The sequence below is a fragment of the Poromitra crassiceps genome (assembly GCF_964638095.1).
Source record: "Poromitra crassiceps genome assembly, chromosome: 8".
NCBI lineage: Eukaryota > Metazoa > Chordata > Actinopteri > Beryciformes > Melamphaidae > Poromitra > Poromitra crassiceps.
Genome location: NC_139629.1, coordinates 3,944,708 through 3,963,105, shown reverse-complemented (window position 1 = coordinate 3,963,105; position 18,398 = coordinate 3,944,708). Strand labels below are relative to the sequence as shown.

The 18,398-nt window shown below is 46.0% G+C and overlaps 2 protein-coding genes and 2 pseudogenes across 5 annotated transcripts in view; 1 reads left to right on the top strand and 3 right to left on the bottom strand.

Annotated features, from left to right (window-relative positions):
- Positions 1 to 1,360, bottom strand: part of tanc1b (tetratricopeptide repeat, ankyrin repeat and coiled-coil containing 1b) — a 216,250-nt gene extending 214,890 nt beyond the window's left edge. For both annotated transcript variants that reach the window (XM_083641834.1, XM_083641835.1), the window contains exon 1: positions 1,297 to 1,360. The gene's annotated coding sequence lies outside the window, so the exon portion shown is untranslated. The remainder of the gene's footprint in view (positions 1 to 1,296) is intronic.
- A 3,216-nt stretch (positions 1,361 to 4,576) lies between these two features.
- LOC310781642 (cyclic AMP-dependent transcription factor ATF-1 pseudogene) lies at positions 4,577 to 5,140 on the top strand (annotated as a pseudogene). Its single transcript has one exon. The product of its transcript is annotated as a cyclic AMP-dependent transcription factor ATF-1 pseudogene (transcript).
- Positions 5,141 to 8,658: 3,518 nt separating this feature from the next.
- Positions 8,659 to 11,424, bottom strand: LOC310781262 (phosphatidate phosphatase LPIN2 pseudogene; annotated as a pseudogene). Its single transcript has one exon. The product of its transcript is annotated as a phosphatidate phosphatase LPIN2 pseudogene (transcript).
- A 5,644-nt stretch (positions 11,425 to 17,068) lies between these two features.
- On the bottom strand, positions 17,069 to 18,321 carry LOC310781264 (death-associated protein-like 1 homolog). The gene is made up of 3 exons (XM_083641837.1): positions 18,229 to 18,321; positions 18,024 to 18,087; positions 17,069 to 17,895 (listed from the first exon to the last, which is right to left on the bottom strand). The coding sequence occupies exons 1-3, from the start codon at positions 18,288 to 18,290 to the stop codon at positions 17,779 to 17,781; spliced, it is 243 nt and encodes an 80-aa protein (XP_083497963.1). The 5' UTR covers positions 18,291 to 18,321; the 3' UTR covers positions 17,069 to 17,778.
- Positions 18,322 to 18,398: the final 77 nt, after the last annotated feature.

The window sequence follows — 18,398 nt, the reverse complement described above, 5'->3', positions numbered from 1 at the left end:
AGTCCCTTGGCCTACGACATCTGGGCTGGGTCCTGATTTCAAAACCACCACATCCAATCTCAAAATACAGGCTAATCTTAGCATCAAACAAGACCACACATTTATACCAAGTGTAATGATCCTTTTTTTTTTTTTTATCCGCATCCTAACAGGATGTCAGTGGGAGTGGGTACTGACTGTCTTCAAAAGTTCTATTAGAAAAGTCTAGTCAAGGTGGAAGACAGGAAGTAACAAAAACACAATGTGTACTGTAGGCTATACAACATGGCATGCATATATACACATAAACTCAAACTGTAGACAGCATGGCAATACTCCCCCATGAAGCACCCGGGAGGCATTATGTTATGCTATAAAATAACATTCACACATAATTCAAACATCTACTAGGCCTATCAAACTGCTGGTGTGAGGTATGTGAGGTATGGATGCTGCCAGACAGTGGTTCTCAACATGGGGTCTGGGACAACCTGGGGTCCCTGAGGGAGTTCCAGAGGGTCCCCAGGAAAATGTATTAATTGTTAAACTTCACAATTATTTCCTTTAAGGTAGTTAGATAATGTAGAAGAACGATTATTTTGGTCATAGTTTCACTCATTTACAAGAAATTAATTAACACAATTAGATAATGTAGCATACAATAATTAATATTTTCACTGTTATGGCTACAGTGGTTCTCAAAGTGGGGTCCGGGGGCCCCCAGGGGCCCTAGAATTTATTTTCACTACCATCCACAGACTTTGACTGTTTTGGTTCTGGGTTTCATACTAATGTGGACTAAATGATAGGGGTCCTTGATATGAAAAAGGTTAAGAAACACTGCTGGACAGGCAGCTACAACACCAAATGTAGGTTGTCACACGGCTACACTAAATGGAAACGTTGCTTGAGACAGCAGCTAGGCTACCTGGAGTTTAAAAGAAAAACACGTTCAGAGTTGATAACTTACGTGTGTTGTTAAGCTTGAGTAACGTTACCGCATTCCCCTGTGTTGTGTTGCGTAGCTATGCAAAAAAACAACTAGAAACTTGAGGCTGACGAAAGGAAAAGTAGCTGAAACAGTCTCGCTGACTGTTGCTGTCAGGTCTGACGGTTGTTCGATGGGCATGTCCCGACATTCCTCCCCTAGTACTGTCTACCACCAACAGCAAGGAGTCCAACTCCATACAGGTTCACTACTTTAATAACAGCGAGGATAACTTGCCTCTAACGTTACTTTTGTGACCCGGCGCGAGGCGAGCACGCGGTTACATGTCGATACAAATAACGTGTGATATGAATAAAGTAAAAGTCTACCTGATAAATGCCGTCATGGATATCCAAGTCCCAAAGAAGTTTTCCTCCTAGCGCTTTATCTCTCTCTCTCTCTCCAGCCGAATCCTCCCAGGCTGCCTGCTGGAGCCAAGGTGCGGGGGCGGGGCTATCGCCAAGCTCCTCCTCCTGACTCAACTAGCCTACATGAGGTCATTGTAAACAGGGCGGGGCGTCATCAACACACACAGCCAGGCTGATACGTCTATGGGCTGATACGATACTACGCTGCTCCGTGCATGCCTCGTGCATGGGCGGATTATTAAAAAAAATGACGGGGGGGGGGGGGGGGGGGGGGGGTTAGGGGGGGGCGGGCCCCCCGGGCGGGCCCCCCGAGTGGTAGGTAAAAAAAAACAAAAAAACCGTAAATCTCTATGTGCACTGTCTGGTTGAATATGATCATAAAATGTATATCCACTTTGACAAGCATCACAGGGATCTCTTTGCTAAAGCTGTGACAGGGGGTGCCTCTAAAAGGTAGACAGGGACACGCACATCCAAAGGTTGGCCACACTGGGCCTGGGTGCTGGATCAAAAAGGATACTCACAGTGAAAAAATAATGGTCCGCACACCAGAGGAGCTCCCGTTAGGTTTCTTTATTTAATAATTATGCACACAGCGTGGGGTGCAGTAAGGGGGTGCCTCTAAGCCAGGGATACTCAACTTGCCTTGCCACTTTCGTGAAATGATAGAAGGCCAGGGGCCAGTTAATAAACAATCAATATACATTTTTCTGTAGCGGATTGTAGGTTTTTTGGGGTGTCAGCCGGAGTTTAGTCTGACAATGTTGTGCACACCGGATAGTTAGTTAGGTTAAGTACATACATAAGTGCCTGGGTAGCGAGCAGACCGGCGGTATTTGACAATTTAGCAGCTAAATCATAGATTATTGAAAGATATTCCATATTCCAGACTGAAATGCTATAAGTATTGGGCAGGAGTATTGGCCAGAATGACATGAACATTTGGAAACTTATTCAGCAGGTATCTTGCATGTTGCGTTCAGGTGGACTGTAAAAAAATATATATATATATTATTTTTTTATTTTTTTATTTTTTGCAATTCCATCGCGGGCCACACAGGGGGAGCCCACGGGCCGCATGTAGCCCGCGGGCTGCCAGTTGAGTATCATTGCTCTAATCGTGCGTTCCTTTATCGCAAAATAACTGGGATGTGGAGGCTAAATGACATCACATCCGTTTTGTTAGCGTTCCATTTGCAGAAAACTTGAGCTGGGAAGTTCACTGTTCATTGGTCAGATCCAGTCGCTAGCCAGGCTAGCCATTGTTAGCCATTGTTAGCAATAACAATTGACAACATGGCATTTCGCGGCATTTTGCGCATACAAACACTGCAGCCTCATGTCCACACAGATAGATGCTAGGCAGTGCTGTGTGTACAGCTGATTTAATGAGACACAAACAAAACAGAAGTGCTAAACAACATTACTACTACTGTTGTTGCGCGGCGCAGCCATCTTGGATTTTTGAGGTTGGGGCTGCTGAGACTCCTACAAGTTTGGAATGGGAAATACCAGCTCTGATGACGTCACCGCCCATCTCATGACCTTTGAAGTCGTAAGATTACCAGTCCCCAGTTATAAAGGAATGCACGATAAGCCCTCGTTCACACAGGACACCGAAGCAACGCTCAACCGAAGCTGTACCTACGCTGTACCCACAAGTTTCATTTAGGCATCCTTGTTAACAGGCGAAGCCGTTCACACCACCCGCACGCGTGCCACGCTGACGCCGTGCCGAAGCCACGCTCACGCCACACCGAAGCGATCACTCAGGCCTGACGCCGAATTTCCAAGCGTGACGCTGAAGCCGTGAAGCCGTGAGGCATGAAGTCAATGGGAGTTGTGGGTGGGTTCAAGGCACGAGAGAAGGCGCTGAGAGGAAAAGAGAAGGTGTCTTGTGTGAACAGTAAGGCGTACGTTCAGCTTGTGCCTGCTTCAAGCTTCAGTTCTGCTTACGTTCGGCGTCCTGTGTGAATGTAGGCTAACGCCTACATTTATATTATCATTATTATTATTATCATTATTATTATTATTCAGAGACTAATTGTTGGAATTATTGTAGAATAATTCCTCTATATGGCTTCAAACGGCCAAAAACATAATAAACGTAAACGTAAAAATAAATGTTCCCCCGCCCGTTGCAGCCCTGTCTGGTGCCCCACCCGTTGCAGCCCTGTCTGGTGCCCCACCCGTTGCAGCCCTGTCTGGTGCCCCCCCAAGTATAAGAGTCCAAATCTGTCCATGCTTATGACGTGCATGAAAAACATACACTGTACACGGAGTGAGGTAGTTGGTGCGGCTGGCTGGCTGGCATCCTCTCTCAGCATACACAACCCGAGCCCTAAACAACAGTGAGCCTTCTGTCACCTTGTGGCTGTGAGAAGCAAATACATCTATCTGACTGTGACTCTTGTAGGCTACAGTTAACCTCAGGTCACCAGGCTCTCTCTCAAAGGTGAGAGGCTACAGGCCTATTTATGTGTATGTAAATGTATGCAGTATGCACGGTAGGCTATAATAGTGGTAACGTTAAATAAAAAGTAAGCATGACAACTAAGTTGATAATTACAAACAAATATGTCATTTATTTCAGTCATTTTTTATTTTTTTCCCTCACAACTTACATGTTTAACATACTCATTATGATTATATAGCTGTACAATAAATTTACATTGTTGGCAGTTTTTCCTACTTTGTTCACAAATGTGTTTAAATGTGCGTTGGTGAGGAGCACTTCTCCTTTGCCGGAGGCAATTCACCTAGGAGTTGATTATCCCTGACATAAAACAGGTGGTCCGGGTCCTTAGCTCTGATTGGCTGAATCACCTTTGAAACACTGGCCTGCTTTGAAACCGTTTACCTGATAAACACACCTGTGACCAGGTAACAGAACTAGAAATTTTGCGTGTTTCACACGTTCATTTCTAGGCACATAAATTCAGCTTGAGCAGGAGCTTGGCCATTCACACCAGAAGCGCTCTGTTTTGCTTCACACCAGTTACAACTTGTACTGACTTCCAGCCTGGCTGCACTTGGGCAATTGTGATGTCATCAGTGATGTCACTCAACAGTGACATCATCAGTGATGATGTCACAATGTCCAGTAAACTGATGTCAACTGATATGTCACTTTGTTATGCATAATCAGTGACATCATCAGTGATGTCATAAAAATTACTGATGATGTTATACCCACTCGCATCTTTCTGAACAAGCAGTTATACAACACTTGAAAGTGACCATGGAAGGAGTGACAGGTGTAACCCTGCCCACCACACCAATCTACCAGACCAGCAGAGGCCAGTACTATACCATGGCTCCTATTGGCACAATCCAACTGGCCACTCCAGGGTCTGGAGGCATCCAGGGATGGCAAACTCTCCCCCTGGCCCACTCTGCAGCCCAGCAAAGCACCCCCATCATGCAGTTTGCCCAGACACCTGACGGCCAGCAGATACTGGTGCCTAGCATCCAGGTGGTCTTACAAGGTGCAGGAGAAGGGCCACCAACATACCAGATGATCGGCACAGCACCCACATCCAGCTCCCTGTCTCAGAGCGGACTTATGACCTCTCCTGTGGAACTGTCTCAAGGCAAGAGTGGTGACCATGGCCTGTATGGATGGACAACGAAGAGGGAAGCCCGGCTTGCAAAAAACAGAGAGGCAGCGCGTGAATCTCGCAGAAGAGGAAAGGAATATGTGACATGTCTGGAAAAGCGCATGGATGTTCTGGAGAAGCAGAACAAGAGCCTGATGGAAGAACTCCAAACCTTAAAGCGGCTTTTTTGTGTTAAAATGGAATAATGTGGGATTGTGGAGAAAATCAAGTAGAGGGGGCTTCATAAAAAAAATAAAGAAAAGAGGATAACCTGTTTGAGGAGAGGTCGAAGAGAGAGACTTGCTATGGTAACAGCATCTCTGAAAACAGAAGTGTTGTCTCCCGCAATTTGCAAATGCTCCCAACCACTATGTGTCGTGATTGGACAAATACCACTGAACTTCCTTCTGGTCTGCTTCTGGCCAACCTTCTGGTCTGCTTCTGGCCAACCTTCTGGTCTGCCTCTGGTCAAATTTTAATGATATGCAAATGTACAGCCTGTCTATGGCGCATTGGAAGATTGTATAGTCTGGCTGAGAGACTATACAATGTGTGAAACTTGCCTAAAGAATATGTGAACTACAAAATGTGTGAAATACAATTTAAAAACCATTAAAAATAGCACATTTTAACCATAACAGTTTGTTTTGTTTACAAAATGTGTACCAACGTTTGCATGCTTCAAACCACCTTCAACCACCTGGGGGTCCCAAGCCTCTGGCACATTTATTTTGGACTATGGCAACAGCACAGCTCTGCTGTTGAAGAAGCAGAAGTAATGACGTCAAAGCCCTCGCCGTAGGGCTACGCCATGGCCGACGAGTGTGGCTGGCAGGCTCGCTCCCCAAAAATGTGATGGACCATCGGGTCGACGTAAACAGCACAATATAATATGTAGTCAGATGGGAGATAACAGGAGAGAGTGAAGCTATGACCAAGTATACTGTATGCACTCTCATTGTCCTCATTTCTAGTCATTGAAATCATAGTGAAATCACACAATTACTATTTTGCTCGGCACTCCCCTGGGACCCCCTCGTCAAGCTGACGTTCATGTTTCTCGCTTCCTCCAAGCAAGCAAGTAGTATCAGACAAGTACCTTTACTTCATCTGACTTAAACGTGCATAATATAATGTAGTGAAGTGTCCGGAATATCTATTCTTTATCTTGTGTCCTAAGTGACTGACATGACCCACAATTGCTCAACTGAGCATGCTCTGAAAAACAACCTCTTATCATCATCATCATCATCATCATCAGTATATAAATGGGAGCTCTGTCTGTTTGTTTCTCTGTTTCTCTGTCCCACTGTGATTGTCCCAGACCAGTGTGATGTCATAAATCCCACGGTGACATCATCAGTGATGTCATAAATCCCACTGTGACATCATCAGTGATGTCATAAATCCCACTGTGACATAATCCGTGATGTCATAAATCCCACTGTGACATCATCAGTGATGTCATAAATCCCACTGTGACATCATCAGTGATGTCATAAATCCCACTGTGACATCATCTGTGACATCATCCGTGATGTCATAAATCATCATCAGTGATGTCATAAATCCCACTGTGACATCATCTGTGATGTCATAAATCCCACTGTGACATAATCAGCGATGTCATAAATCCACTGATGACATCATCAGTGATGTCATAAATCTGACATCATCAGTGATGCTGGTCTCATTGGCCACGCAGCAGCCGAGTTGCGGGCAAGGCCGAGCTGCGAATGTGAGCGGCAGGGCCAGCTTGGGCCAGTTCAGCCGAGAAGCGGCTGAACAAGCGAGCCGCAGAGTGGGCGAGCCTAGGAATCGAGCGCACGTAGCGCGTCTTAATGTACAGTGTTTTCCAGACTGTGCGGGACCTCTGACAAAATTTATGTCACGCGGACCCTGGCGGACTCGCGCGCCCTATTATTATAGTAGTGTAGTAAGATTGAATTGATCAAGTGACATTATTGGTGACATCATCACTGAACTATAGCCGTGTGTGTGAGTAATTCACTGATGATGTCATTTATGACATCACTGATGATGTCATCAGTGGGACAGACAGAGCACTGACAGACAGACAGACATACTACTACTGATGATGATGATGATGATTTAAGCTGTTTATGGGTATTTTCGCTGCATTCATGGGCAGACTGGGGTAAAAAAGTGAGACCTTAATTCCTGCATTGTTGAGATTCTTATGCAAGTAATGTGACAGTACATCACAAAACAAGCCATTAAAATCCATTTAAAAACTATAAACACTTTTGATTGTAGGCTTTGCAATTAGGGGGTGCAGAATGAGATAGCAATGCATAAACCCAGCAGGGGGAAGACATTTGTACATTTGAAAGTAAAAATGCTTCACTTTGAGAGCAAAATGAAGAGGCTAGATCTATGAAGAATGACACACATCAGATTAATATACTCTTTAATGCTGTGGCTTTACAGTGATAAAGAAAATGATTCCCTCCATATTCGAACAGCGCACAGTGTTTCTCAACCACTGAGCCGTGGCCCACTGAGCCTCAGAGCGCCATCTAGTGGGCCGCGGATGACCTCTCACATCAAGATATCAGAATGATAGCCTATCATTTATTTGGGAAGCTGGTCCTCAGAATTATTTCAACAATCAGAAGTGGGACTTGAATTACAAAGATCTCTCCAAAATACCACATTAAGACACCAAGACCTTGGGGAACACCTTAGAAAATGTCATGCTGTGGTCAAGGCACCCCTTTAAAATGGCCATGCCAGTTATTACCTCGATAAAATTTTGCAACAAGCTACCATGACATGGTTGGTACCAATGGATGCCTTAGTGTTCTAGTTTCATATGATACCAGTTTATTCACTCTAGCTTTAAAACTGAACCTGCTACAGCCTCTGAAAGACAGCAAGGTGTCCGTTTACATATAGACATTTCATCTGACCACTAGGGCCCCCAGTAAAATCGCCAGTGATTGGTCGACCATACCCAATCAATCATAACAGCCCCCCGCTCCTCCCGGAGTGGGCCAGTAGCCAATGTGCGGGCCGGTCGATCTCACAGCACTTCAACTCCAGGTTTGTGTGTTTTTTCTCTCTGTCTCTCTCTTCCTGTTTGCATTTTGTTGTCATGGAACTCTTTGTCTATACCAGACTGAGAGCTGTGATTCATTTCCATTTGCTTTTTTGTATGTTGTTGGTCACTTTATTTCTAGTTTTTCTCTTCCTTTCTTTTGTTTGGATAAGGATGCATTGTGATGTCATATTTTTGTAGTGTCTGTTATGTGTGGGGGGAAAAAATCTTTGTCTATGTCGGGAGTACTGCTGGTGAATTGGGCCGGACACATAGGCTACACTGTAAAAAAAAGAAAGAAAAAAAAGAAAATTGCGGCTGTCCCAATTGCCCAGCGGCCCACCGGGGAAACTCCCGGTACTCCCGATGGCCAGTCTGCCCCTGCCTGCATTTGGAATGATATATCACTGAATCACTCCCAAATTGAAGCTGTTGGTAATCTGCACCGATTAGTGGCATGCACACACCCGGGTATGGACTAGTAATAATAGAATGTAGTTACACAGGGCACAGGTCATTCTAGTCTGCTTTTAGTGGATTAGATCAGGTGTGTGTGAATACTAGAGTAGGGCGGGGTTCCGGTCCAAGTGTTTGCTACAGGTGCCTTCAAGTGCATGGTCCAGTTGCATTTCTGCGTGTGTCTGGGTATCTGTGTGTGCTGGATCAGAGCAGCTCATCCAGGTTGATGTCGGGTATCGGCTGTCTCCAGTAACAGAAGGAGCTGAACTCTGGCATGACAAAGGCCGCGTTCTGCTCTTTACTCAACAAAGGGAAAACATGCTCCACCATCTCACTCAGCCGGCTGTAGGAGGACTTGCCCTTGGTCTCCTCCTGGATCAGCTCTCCCTTGGGGTTGACTGTGAAGATCCGGCACACTGGCACCCCCACCTCCTTATAGGCAAACACATCATTAGTTCTATTCCCAAAGGCTGCGTAGAACGGCTGCTTATTATGCTGGAACAGGTTGTTGATGTCTGTAAGGCATTCAATCTTGAAGATCTCTGGTTTCTTCTCAATGAGCTCCCTGTGGAAAGCAGAGAAGAGGCTGCTGGGAGACAGCATGAGAGGTCCCCTGGGCAGGATGGTGCCCCTATCGTTGACCCACTGCAGGTATCCCCTCGTCATGTCCGCCATGGCAATCGCCCGTGCTGAGCAGTACAAGAACTTGTAGCCATTCTCAGCTACTGAGTGGTAGAGCTTGGCAATGCCCTCGTGGGTCCAGTCCTTCCCCAACTGTGGCAGGATCTGACCAAACACATCTGACTTGGTGATGGTGCCGTCAATGTCGGAGACGATAACTTTGTCATCCCAGTTCCACAGGTAGATGGTGCCCTCACAGCGGCACGTGCCCCGGTATTGGGTAGTGGTGCTGAATGTCACATCATTAGGTCCCACCTTCAGTTTCAGACTGGCTATCTGATCAGAGGAGAGGCGTAGTGACTTCCTGTAGACGTATGGGCTGGGGCGGGGCTGACCCTCCACCGGCTGCACTCTCTCCTGGCAGGACAAAGCGCTCAGCTCTTTGGACTCTTCATCGCTGCATGAGTCGCATGCTCTTGGCGGTAATGCCAGTTTCTCCAGAGACATGGAGAGTTCTGCCTCCTCCGGCTGAGACTCCTCCTTTGTTTCCAGCTTGGCTTCCGACTGCTTGATTCTACTATCCTCCCTCTTTCGCCAGAACCACCAAGTGCCTGACTTCTTTGGCAGTTTCTCCTTCACCCAGGCCTCTTCTGTAGGCTTTGGTAAATTCTTCTGAAATGCTTGCAGACTTAGAATCAAGGGTGCAGCTAGTGTCCAGTTATAATATCTATTTGCTATCTTCACTACCAGGTTGGGGTTATCGATAATCGCTGGATTCGCAGCAAATTTATCATAGGTGATGATATGCTCCATGAACCTTTCTTGGGATATTTCAGCATTCTCTGTGAAGCCTCCACACAGAGACAGAGTGACATCAGGCAGGTCACTGTCAGCTGCTGTGATGTCCACTGACTGAGGAGACTGTGATCCAGAGTCTATCCCTGAGTCCATCCAGGGCTTAGCGGCTGCCGCAGACTCAATCTTAGGAAAGTCACATGCAGCAGCATCAGGTTCTAGTACATTCAGGTCATGCAAGTAGATATCCTCAGGACCCTGGTGCTGGCTCCTCTTCAGGACACCATTCGTTGTAGGGGGCGACTCACTCTTGGAAGAGACATCCGCAATGTCCTCAGCCATCTCAAGAGTGGCAGTGGCAGCAGTGAAACTGTTGGAAGGGGTGGAGGTTGCCATGTTGGATGGCAGGACATCCAGGGGCTCTGAAGGAGCAACAGGACTCATGGAGCTTATGGTGCTGACAGATGTTAGAGGATCCATAGGTGTTACAGTGGTGCCAGGGGTGCGTGGCTCAGGCTTGACGATGGTACACACTGAGGTGGCACCACCTTCCTCGGCACTCTGTGTCTCAGACTCATTCTCCATGGTCTCAGAACTGAGGATGACACGGAAGTGGGTGCTCTCTGATGGAGCGATGGTCACTGTTTTGATCAATTCTGGTCTCTCCTCCTTGGTGACCCTGGTTGATTCTGGAAATTCTCCCCAGGTCCACTGCATGTGGGACTCAGCGCTGAGCATGCTCTCTGAAGGCCTCACCACCAGTTCAGAGTCACTCGTAGGGTAACAGGCCTGATGAGACATGCCATGACTGTCAGCTGCAGACAAGTCACCATCAGAAAAGGAATAATTATCCCGGGTGTGTCTGGCTGCAGGTAATTTGGGGTCAATGTCTCGCATCATGGTCATTGAAGGTGGCCTCGAGTCATGTGCTGCAGCCTCCTCATCAGAGCTCAGCTCCATCTGAAAGATCTCTTCAGTCTGCCCAGTGCCAGACACAGTAGCGGGTGCATTGGCAGCATTAACATCACCATTAGTGACGGCCATGGGCGGGGTCAGCTCCTCTATGCGGGGGTCTCCTTTGTGCTTCCTCCTCCGTCTCTTCTTCTTGGTGGCCACAGTGCTGGAGGAAGGAGGTTCAGGAGGGTCTTCTGTGTCATCAAAGTCATCCTCCAGGACCGGCGGTGTCCTGCGCTCCATCTCTGTGATCCAGAGCAGCGGACCCTCAGTGGAGATGGGCGAGGTGGCCAGGTGAGCTGGGATAATATTCAGCTGCTCGGTCTCCTGGACAAAAAAGGCCTCTCCGTTGTCCCCAAGCTTCATGTGCAGGCCAACGGGCTCTCCATTCACCTCGATGTCAATCACCTTCTCTGTGGAGCGCAGCACACCCAGTTGGCCGAAGCGCACGTGGAAAGGCGAGGACTGGTACGTGTCATCTCTCTGGCGGACAACTACGACATCAATGCAGCCAGACAATGTGGCCTGGTTAATTCCCCAATTGTAAAACTCTTTGACAGTTACCAGCATCTGACCTGCCAGCTGGCCGACGTAGTACATGATGTCTGCCTTTCGGTTACTTCACCAGGATGCTGCTGAAGAAGGATGATGAGTGTCTTCAGTGAGTCTCCAAAGGTTTAGCTCTGAAACTCCCGACGTGTCCTGTCCGAGCCTGGACCACCCTAGATGACTGCCAGCACTGATGATGTCACTTATGCATAGATATTGTGACATCATCAGTGACATCATCAGTGACATCATCAGTGATGTCATAAATCCTTCCTTGCTGAGGTTATAAATTGGACGACTCTTGCTCACAGCCAACACAACAGATGGCTTCTCTATCTCTCTATCACTGTTTTACTGCCAGTTAACACATTAAGTGCCAGAGACGGACTAATTCGTCTTACATAATCCAGCGCTTAAGTGCCAAGGACGGACTAACTCGTCTTACATAAAGATTTTTTTTTTTTGACAGTGGGACATCAATCAACCCCTTTTACATCTTCGAGATAAGTATTTGCAGCAAGAGCATGTGTGTAATCTATTTTACCGACCACTAAGTGGCGACAGAGACCGAGAGAAGTCACAGCCACGGGACCCAAAAGCCACAAAAGCAGCCGCCTCGCCCGGACACACACACACAGAACGGACAGAGATCCCTTCCCCCCAGAGCCGCGCAGCAACGCGCGAACACACACACACACACACACACACACACACACACACACACACACACACACACACACACACACACACACACACACACACACACACACACACCGCGGAAGCAAGCCATTCAAGGAAATGGCGACGCGATTTTACAGTAATCCATATCCATTTCAGACTCGTCTTGCCCGACAGGCAAGCAGGCAGGCAGGCACGCAGACAGACAGGCAGGCAGCACAACGCGCTTCTGACACGCCCGCTGAAGCCAGGAGGAAGGAGGAGAAGACACACGGAGGGAGGAGTTTGAATGAGAGGGGTGTTTCCTGTTGTTATGGAGGAAATTACTGTTCAAAACTATTGTTTAGAATGTCTGACGGTCTTACTGATGCCAAAAATGAATGGTTAAAGTGACTGTTTCACAAAAAGCCATTTATCTCTGAATAAATTTCCAGACGCTGAAACCATGCTGTACTCAACGGCTAATATCTACATAACTACTAACTCTGCAAACTAACTCTTTTAGACAGAGAAAGCACACATTCTATTAGTTATTTTTAGATGATTGATGTTCATGAATTCTTAACAGAAAATAATCCTCGGCTGTTCTAAAATGAGCCAGAATCGTCAAAAACACCCCTGGCACAACTTACCTACAGGAATGAAAACATGGCTGGCACCCAATGTGTTAAGAGTTGGAGAAATGTCAAGCCTCCCCGTGGGTTCATCCTTCTTTTCAAGTGTGGCTGATGATCTCTGTTCTACAGATAGAGAGACTCAGGTCCCTGAGAACCAATGCGCTTAAAAGGTTCTCAAATATCTGGGACCCATTTTTGGCCTACTTTGAGGTTTGAGGTTAAGAATGACAAGTGACTGGGGTTGGGGATGATGGATGGCTCGCCCGGCTGGTATCCCATGGACCCCTTAGGTGGTATCCCACAATATGTCTTATAAACACATAAGCACCTTATGCGGCTGATAGCACCACGTTGTATTGTTGAATGTCAAAGATGTATGTATTTTTTTCCCTTTCTTTTCCTGTGTCTGCAAGCCTGTTTGTCCTGTTCGTATATTGTTCTATAATTCTTTTTAAATAAAATATATATTTTTTTAATGTGCAGGTTAATATGTTACTGAGCAGGTTAAGATGTTATGGATGGAATTATAGTGAAAATAAATAATTACCCTTTTTGCTGGGGACACCCTGAGAACCAATACCAAGCATAAATTAAAGCTTTTCTGGATATATTGCATTGGTGTCCCTATATCTCATCACTGGGTGTAGTATAGGCGCATCACTGATGACATCATCACTGATGACATCATCACTGGGTGTGGTATAGGCATCTTGACTACAGCATTTAATTATCTTTTTTCCCTATAAATCTTGCAGTAGGTACACAGGGAAGCAAGAATTGAATCTCTGAAGAATTTATAATTAAGCAAAAGCCTTTACGTGCACGCATTCATGCCCAGTAGATTATTGTAATAGCCTACAGTGTATCACACGGCAACTCCATTACTGGACTGGCCCTGGGTCTGGTCTCTGAAGCTCTCTGTAGAAATAAACTCAGCTCATGTCATGGGTCTGTAGCGACCTCATGAGGTAGGAATATTTTATGTTGATTATTTTATGTACAAAATTAATTTCACAAAACATATGTTCAGCAAGAAGAACATTGGTTCTTGTAAAACCACTGATTATGCTTTTCAATTTTAATTATTTCTCTATTGTTAATTGTGTAGGCTACCCTCAATCAAATCGTATTGAGATCATTTAATTGGTGTAATTCTTGGACACAGCCTGCCTACTCTCAAGTGTAATGATGCATTCTGGGACTGCACACCACATCTTCACCACGTCTCTGTGTGAGGCAGGGTTATATAGCTGCTCAGCTGTGTTTTCTCAGCAGTCTCGTGGCTGTCACAGGGTCAGTGAGGCTCTTCAGATGGCTGGGAGTGGGCAGTCGCTGGCAGTGAAATGCACCATGTCTGCAAGTCAGAGGGACCACCAACCGCTCCCATCCTCAAACAGAGCTGTGGAGGTCTGCACTTCATACACAGATGGTATCAAAGAAGGCAGGCGCTGTTAACAGCATGCACATCACAGAGACTTTAGGGTCAGCACATTGTGTTTTGCAAGCCTATGATCAAGTGTTTTCTTGGCAAACACACAGATATTGTTTGAGGACATTCAGACACAAACGTGTGTACACACACACACACACACACACACACACACACTCACACACACACACACACACACACACACACACACACACACACACACACAAACGTACACACAAGTTGAAGGCTTTGGGAGAACAGCTACTTAATTTGACAGATTCACGGATGACCAATGAAACATAACTTAGCAACAAAGGCATAACATTGCAAAGTCAGTGTTTGTATGCGTAGTATTACTCGGATTTGTTCATTATCCACGGCGCCCGTGCTAGCCAAACCCCTGTGGATCAAACAGTCTCAAATACAGACGGCAGGATCGAGAACAAAGCCAGTAACACCTCCAGCTTTAGCCCAACCCCACCATCTGGTGGAGCGGACGCCGGCTTTGGATCTGACAGCTGTTGAAAAACACAACTTTTGAAGGGATACACTCGACCACCTCATCTTGGAAAACGCCTCGGGGTAGTGGTGTCGCCTGTAGCACATCTCAGTGTTTCTTGCCACCCAGCACGGTTTCTTTCCTAGCACAGACATGGCAGAGACAGAAGAACAGACCCATCAGGTTTCTTTCCTAGCACAGACATGGCAGAGACAGAAGAACAGAAAGTGTAATATAAGCAGGCCGAGGCATGAAAATTGGAAAGTAGTGGAACTTGTTTATAATCTGGTTTGGCTCCCTCATTCCTCTGTCTCCATCTTTCCCACCTCCTTTAGAATGCAGCCCAGGCCTATAATTCATGAATGATGCCAGAATATGATTCCAGGCCCAGGAACAGTTTACTTGTAAACCCTCATAGGTTCATAGTTACAACAACCACAACTGTTAGGCTATATCTTCTCGACCACATACACATACATACAGTATGTGTATATACGTATGGTATGTTCATACGTATGGTATGTTGTTTTTTTCTATGATGTGTTGGTATGACAGAAGTGTGCCAAAAAGGCATCCAGACATGCTTGGTACTGGCCCACTTTCATTACATGCTACTTTCTGCATTCTGTCCTCCTTCACAAACAAGGGCACACCCACCCGCTCAGTAAATACACATGGTGGAACCCGGCCCTGCATAAGAACACACCTACAAGTATGTGATCCCAAATCAGTATTCTTACTTTGAAGTTTAGAAATATGGGCTCAGGTTTGTCAGGTTTGTCCATTTCTTCCAGACTGACCACATCATCACCTGTCTGGACTCTGTAACTCCTTTCCCAATCAACACAAAACTGAGGCACCTCTAAACTAGGCATCTCGCACGCTTGATTCCTAGGCTCAGCCTCACCCGTCCTGAAGCTCGGCCGCTGCGCAGCCTTGCCCACAGCTTGGCTGCAGCTGTGTGGCCTTGCTTGCCCTATTGGCGCACACACGTCTCCTCAGTCTCTCTCGTGAGCCTCAGACTGATGACATCACTGATGACATCATCACTGATGACATCACTAATGCCATTATCACTGATGACATCACTGATGACATCATCACTGATCATCTGTGTGTGTCTGTCTCATGTGTGTGTTTGTGTGTGCCTGTCTGTCTCTTGTGTGTATGTGCGCGTGAGTGTGTGTGTGTGCGCGCACGCCCACGTGTGTGTGTGTATGTGTGCATCACTGATGATGTCACAATGCCTCCGACATCACTGACGATGTCACAATTTATGACATCACTGATGACATTATCACTGTGAATTTATGACATCACTGATGATGTCATCAGTGGGACAGAGACACAGAGCCCCAGACCCCATTTATCTGATGATGAGTTTTAATGGATGAATTTGGTCTTTAAATAAATCAGGGCAGCTCTCATGATTGACATGGCTGAAGTTGACCTTTGACATTTCTCAGTTCTTCCATTCAGACTGTTTGACCAAGTTCCTCGTCTCCACAGGGAAACCTTTGTAGTGACTATAAGTGAAGCATAAACATGCAGAGAAGCTTCCTACAAAGACACATTCAGTCCAGATGATGCACAAAAAGGGGGGTGTTGAGTGACAAATACCATAGGCTACTGCAGGAAAGTCACATTCTGACTTTAGTTGGATGCAATAGGACTACATCAGCCTTTTTCACTTCTCAATTCACCAATTTTGTGTCTAAAAGGCAGTAACACAGGTGCAAGCAAAACCTTAACGAGGGCCCTGGAACACCTAAATGGATTGGAAGTTGGAAACCCTCATTCATCTTTTGCTTGCACCTGTGTTACTCTGCCTTTTAGAGGGTGGGAAGTGAAAAAGGCGAATGGACAGGTCATTTGTATTTTGGCCGGTATTTTTGCAAATGCTACAAGAAAAATAAAGATGACAATAGATTGTCAAAGTAACAGTGTGCCGTTATAAGCTTTATTATGGCTTTAAAATGTAGGTTGTTATAGAGCAGTGGTTCTCAATGTGGGGTCTGGGGACCACCAGGGGTCCTTGAGGGGTTTCCATCTGGTTCCCAGCAAATTGATAACGTCATTTAATTTGCAAGAAAAATGTAGAAGAATTACTATTTTGATAATAGTTTCACTGTTATCTCTCTACCGACCATAAAGACAGTCTTTGAATTAGAAAAAAAAATCATATCAAATAAGAAAAATACTCTTGAGATCGAGGGGGTTTGTGGCCCAAATGTGGACTAAATTCGGAGTCCTTGATATGAAAAAGGTTGAGAACGACTGTTCTAGAGCATGTTGATGTAGAGTAAACTGCACCAATTCTGAAGGCCAAGGCTCACTGACTTACCCAATGTGTATGGTCTCATTTTGTAGCCTTCAAGTGTAAGAACAGGCGTTTGCTGCCACCTAGTGGGCATTGACAGCTACTGAAAAACACCAATCATTCTGAGAGGAAAAACAGAATTGGTCTTTTGATGCCATGCAATTTCTTTTATTGTATCCAAGCTTTTAACAGGTGCCAAGAAATCCATAGTGAATACAAACAAGTCAAAAGCCTAACTTTCCCCATCGATCTTATAACCAAACGCCCCCATGTACTTTTAGCTTACGGTGATTACAGAAAGCAGCATTTCTCACAGCAACACTATAAAAAGGAAGGCACGGTTTGTAGTAGTCAAGAGAAACAAGAACAGTAACTTGTCAAAGCGCAGTCTAAAAATTAGCAAGACCAGCAAATATAGAGCTTGGTGAAAGTTTGAATCCATTCTACCCTTTTCCCCCCAGAACGTTTTTACCATTGAGACTTCATAGACCACGCCCCCCTCTGTCCCCTCATGTGTCTCAACACTTCCTGTTTGTCTTCCACCGTTGACTTGACATGGTTCCCCTCACATGGTAAAAAAAAAAAAAAAGAAGAACAGGCCAGCACACAAAAATGTCCTTTCAAAAAAGTTGAATAAGTCATCTGGGTCAGGTGAACATGTATCGGAGGAAGCATGGTGCTAGTCTACAACTCTACTCAGATCGGCAGAGGGGGTGGAGCAATGACTGAGACAGCAGGGGGGAGGGGCCAAAAGTACAACTGGGGAGAAAATGGGATAAAACTCTGGGTTGTTGTTGTTGGCGAGTCTGGACAATCTCCTCACATGGTTCCCCTGAGGGCCACTCTCTGAACACATGCTAGCTCAATACTTCCTGGGCTGCTGGATGAAGAAGTTCTTGGGCGAGTGGGGCTTCTCCACCGCAGGGCGCACGCGACTGTGCCTCCCGCTGACCGGCACCTCTGGGAAATCGTGGCCGAGCTGCAGAGACGTTACGAGCCAGAGGCAACACAGAGTTTTATTAACCACGAGCTCCATTCGCTCAGCTGGAATGAACTGCATGCTGGGTAAGAATTGACTTTTAAGAATCAAAATCAGTTTAACTTTACCTTGTCGAGAGTGCCTGCCAGGAGGATACTAACTTGTTGCATCCTGTTGGCGGTGGCAAGTGACCTAGGACAAGATCGCAGTTTTAGTGACAACAAAACAGTAGAGGAACCTCAACTTTAAAAAAGACAATATTCACTAACTGCAGCATGACATTAGTAAGATTATCCTTCAGTTCAAAGCAAGATCCATTTCTGCACACGGTACCTCGGTTTATCAGGCCTCTTGGCGTCTTTCTCCGGAGTCCCATGGGTGGCATTCTCGTCCATGTTTTTCTTGGCCACTCGTTTACCTCCAGCCTTCACTATTGACCCAGAGGAGAAAACAACTTTTTAATGTTATCCGTTTAAAAACGGAAATATAGTTGGATGAAGCAG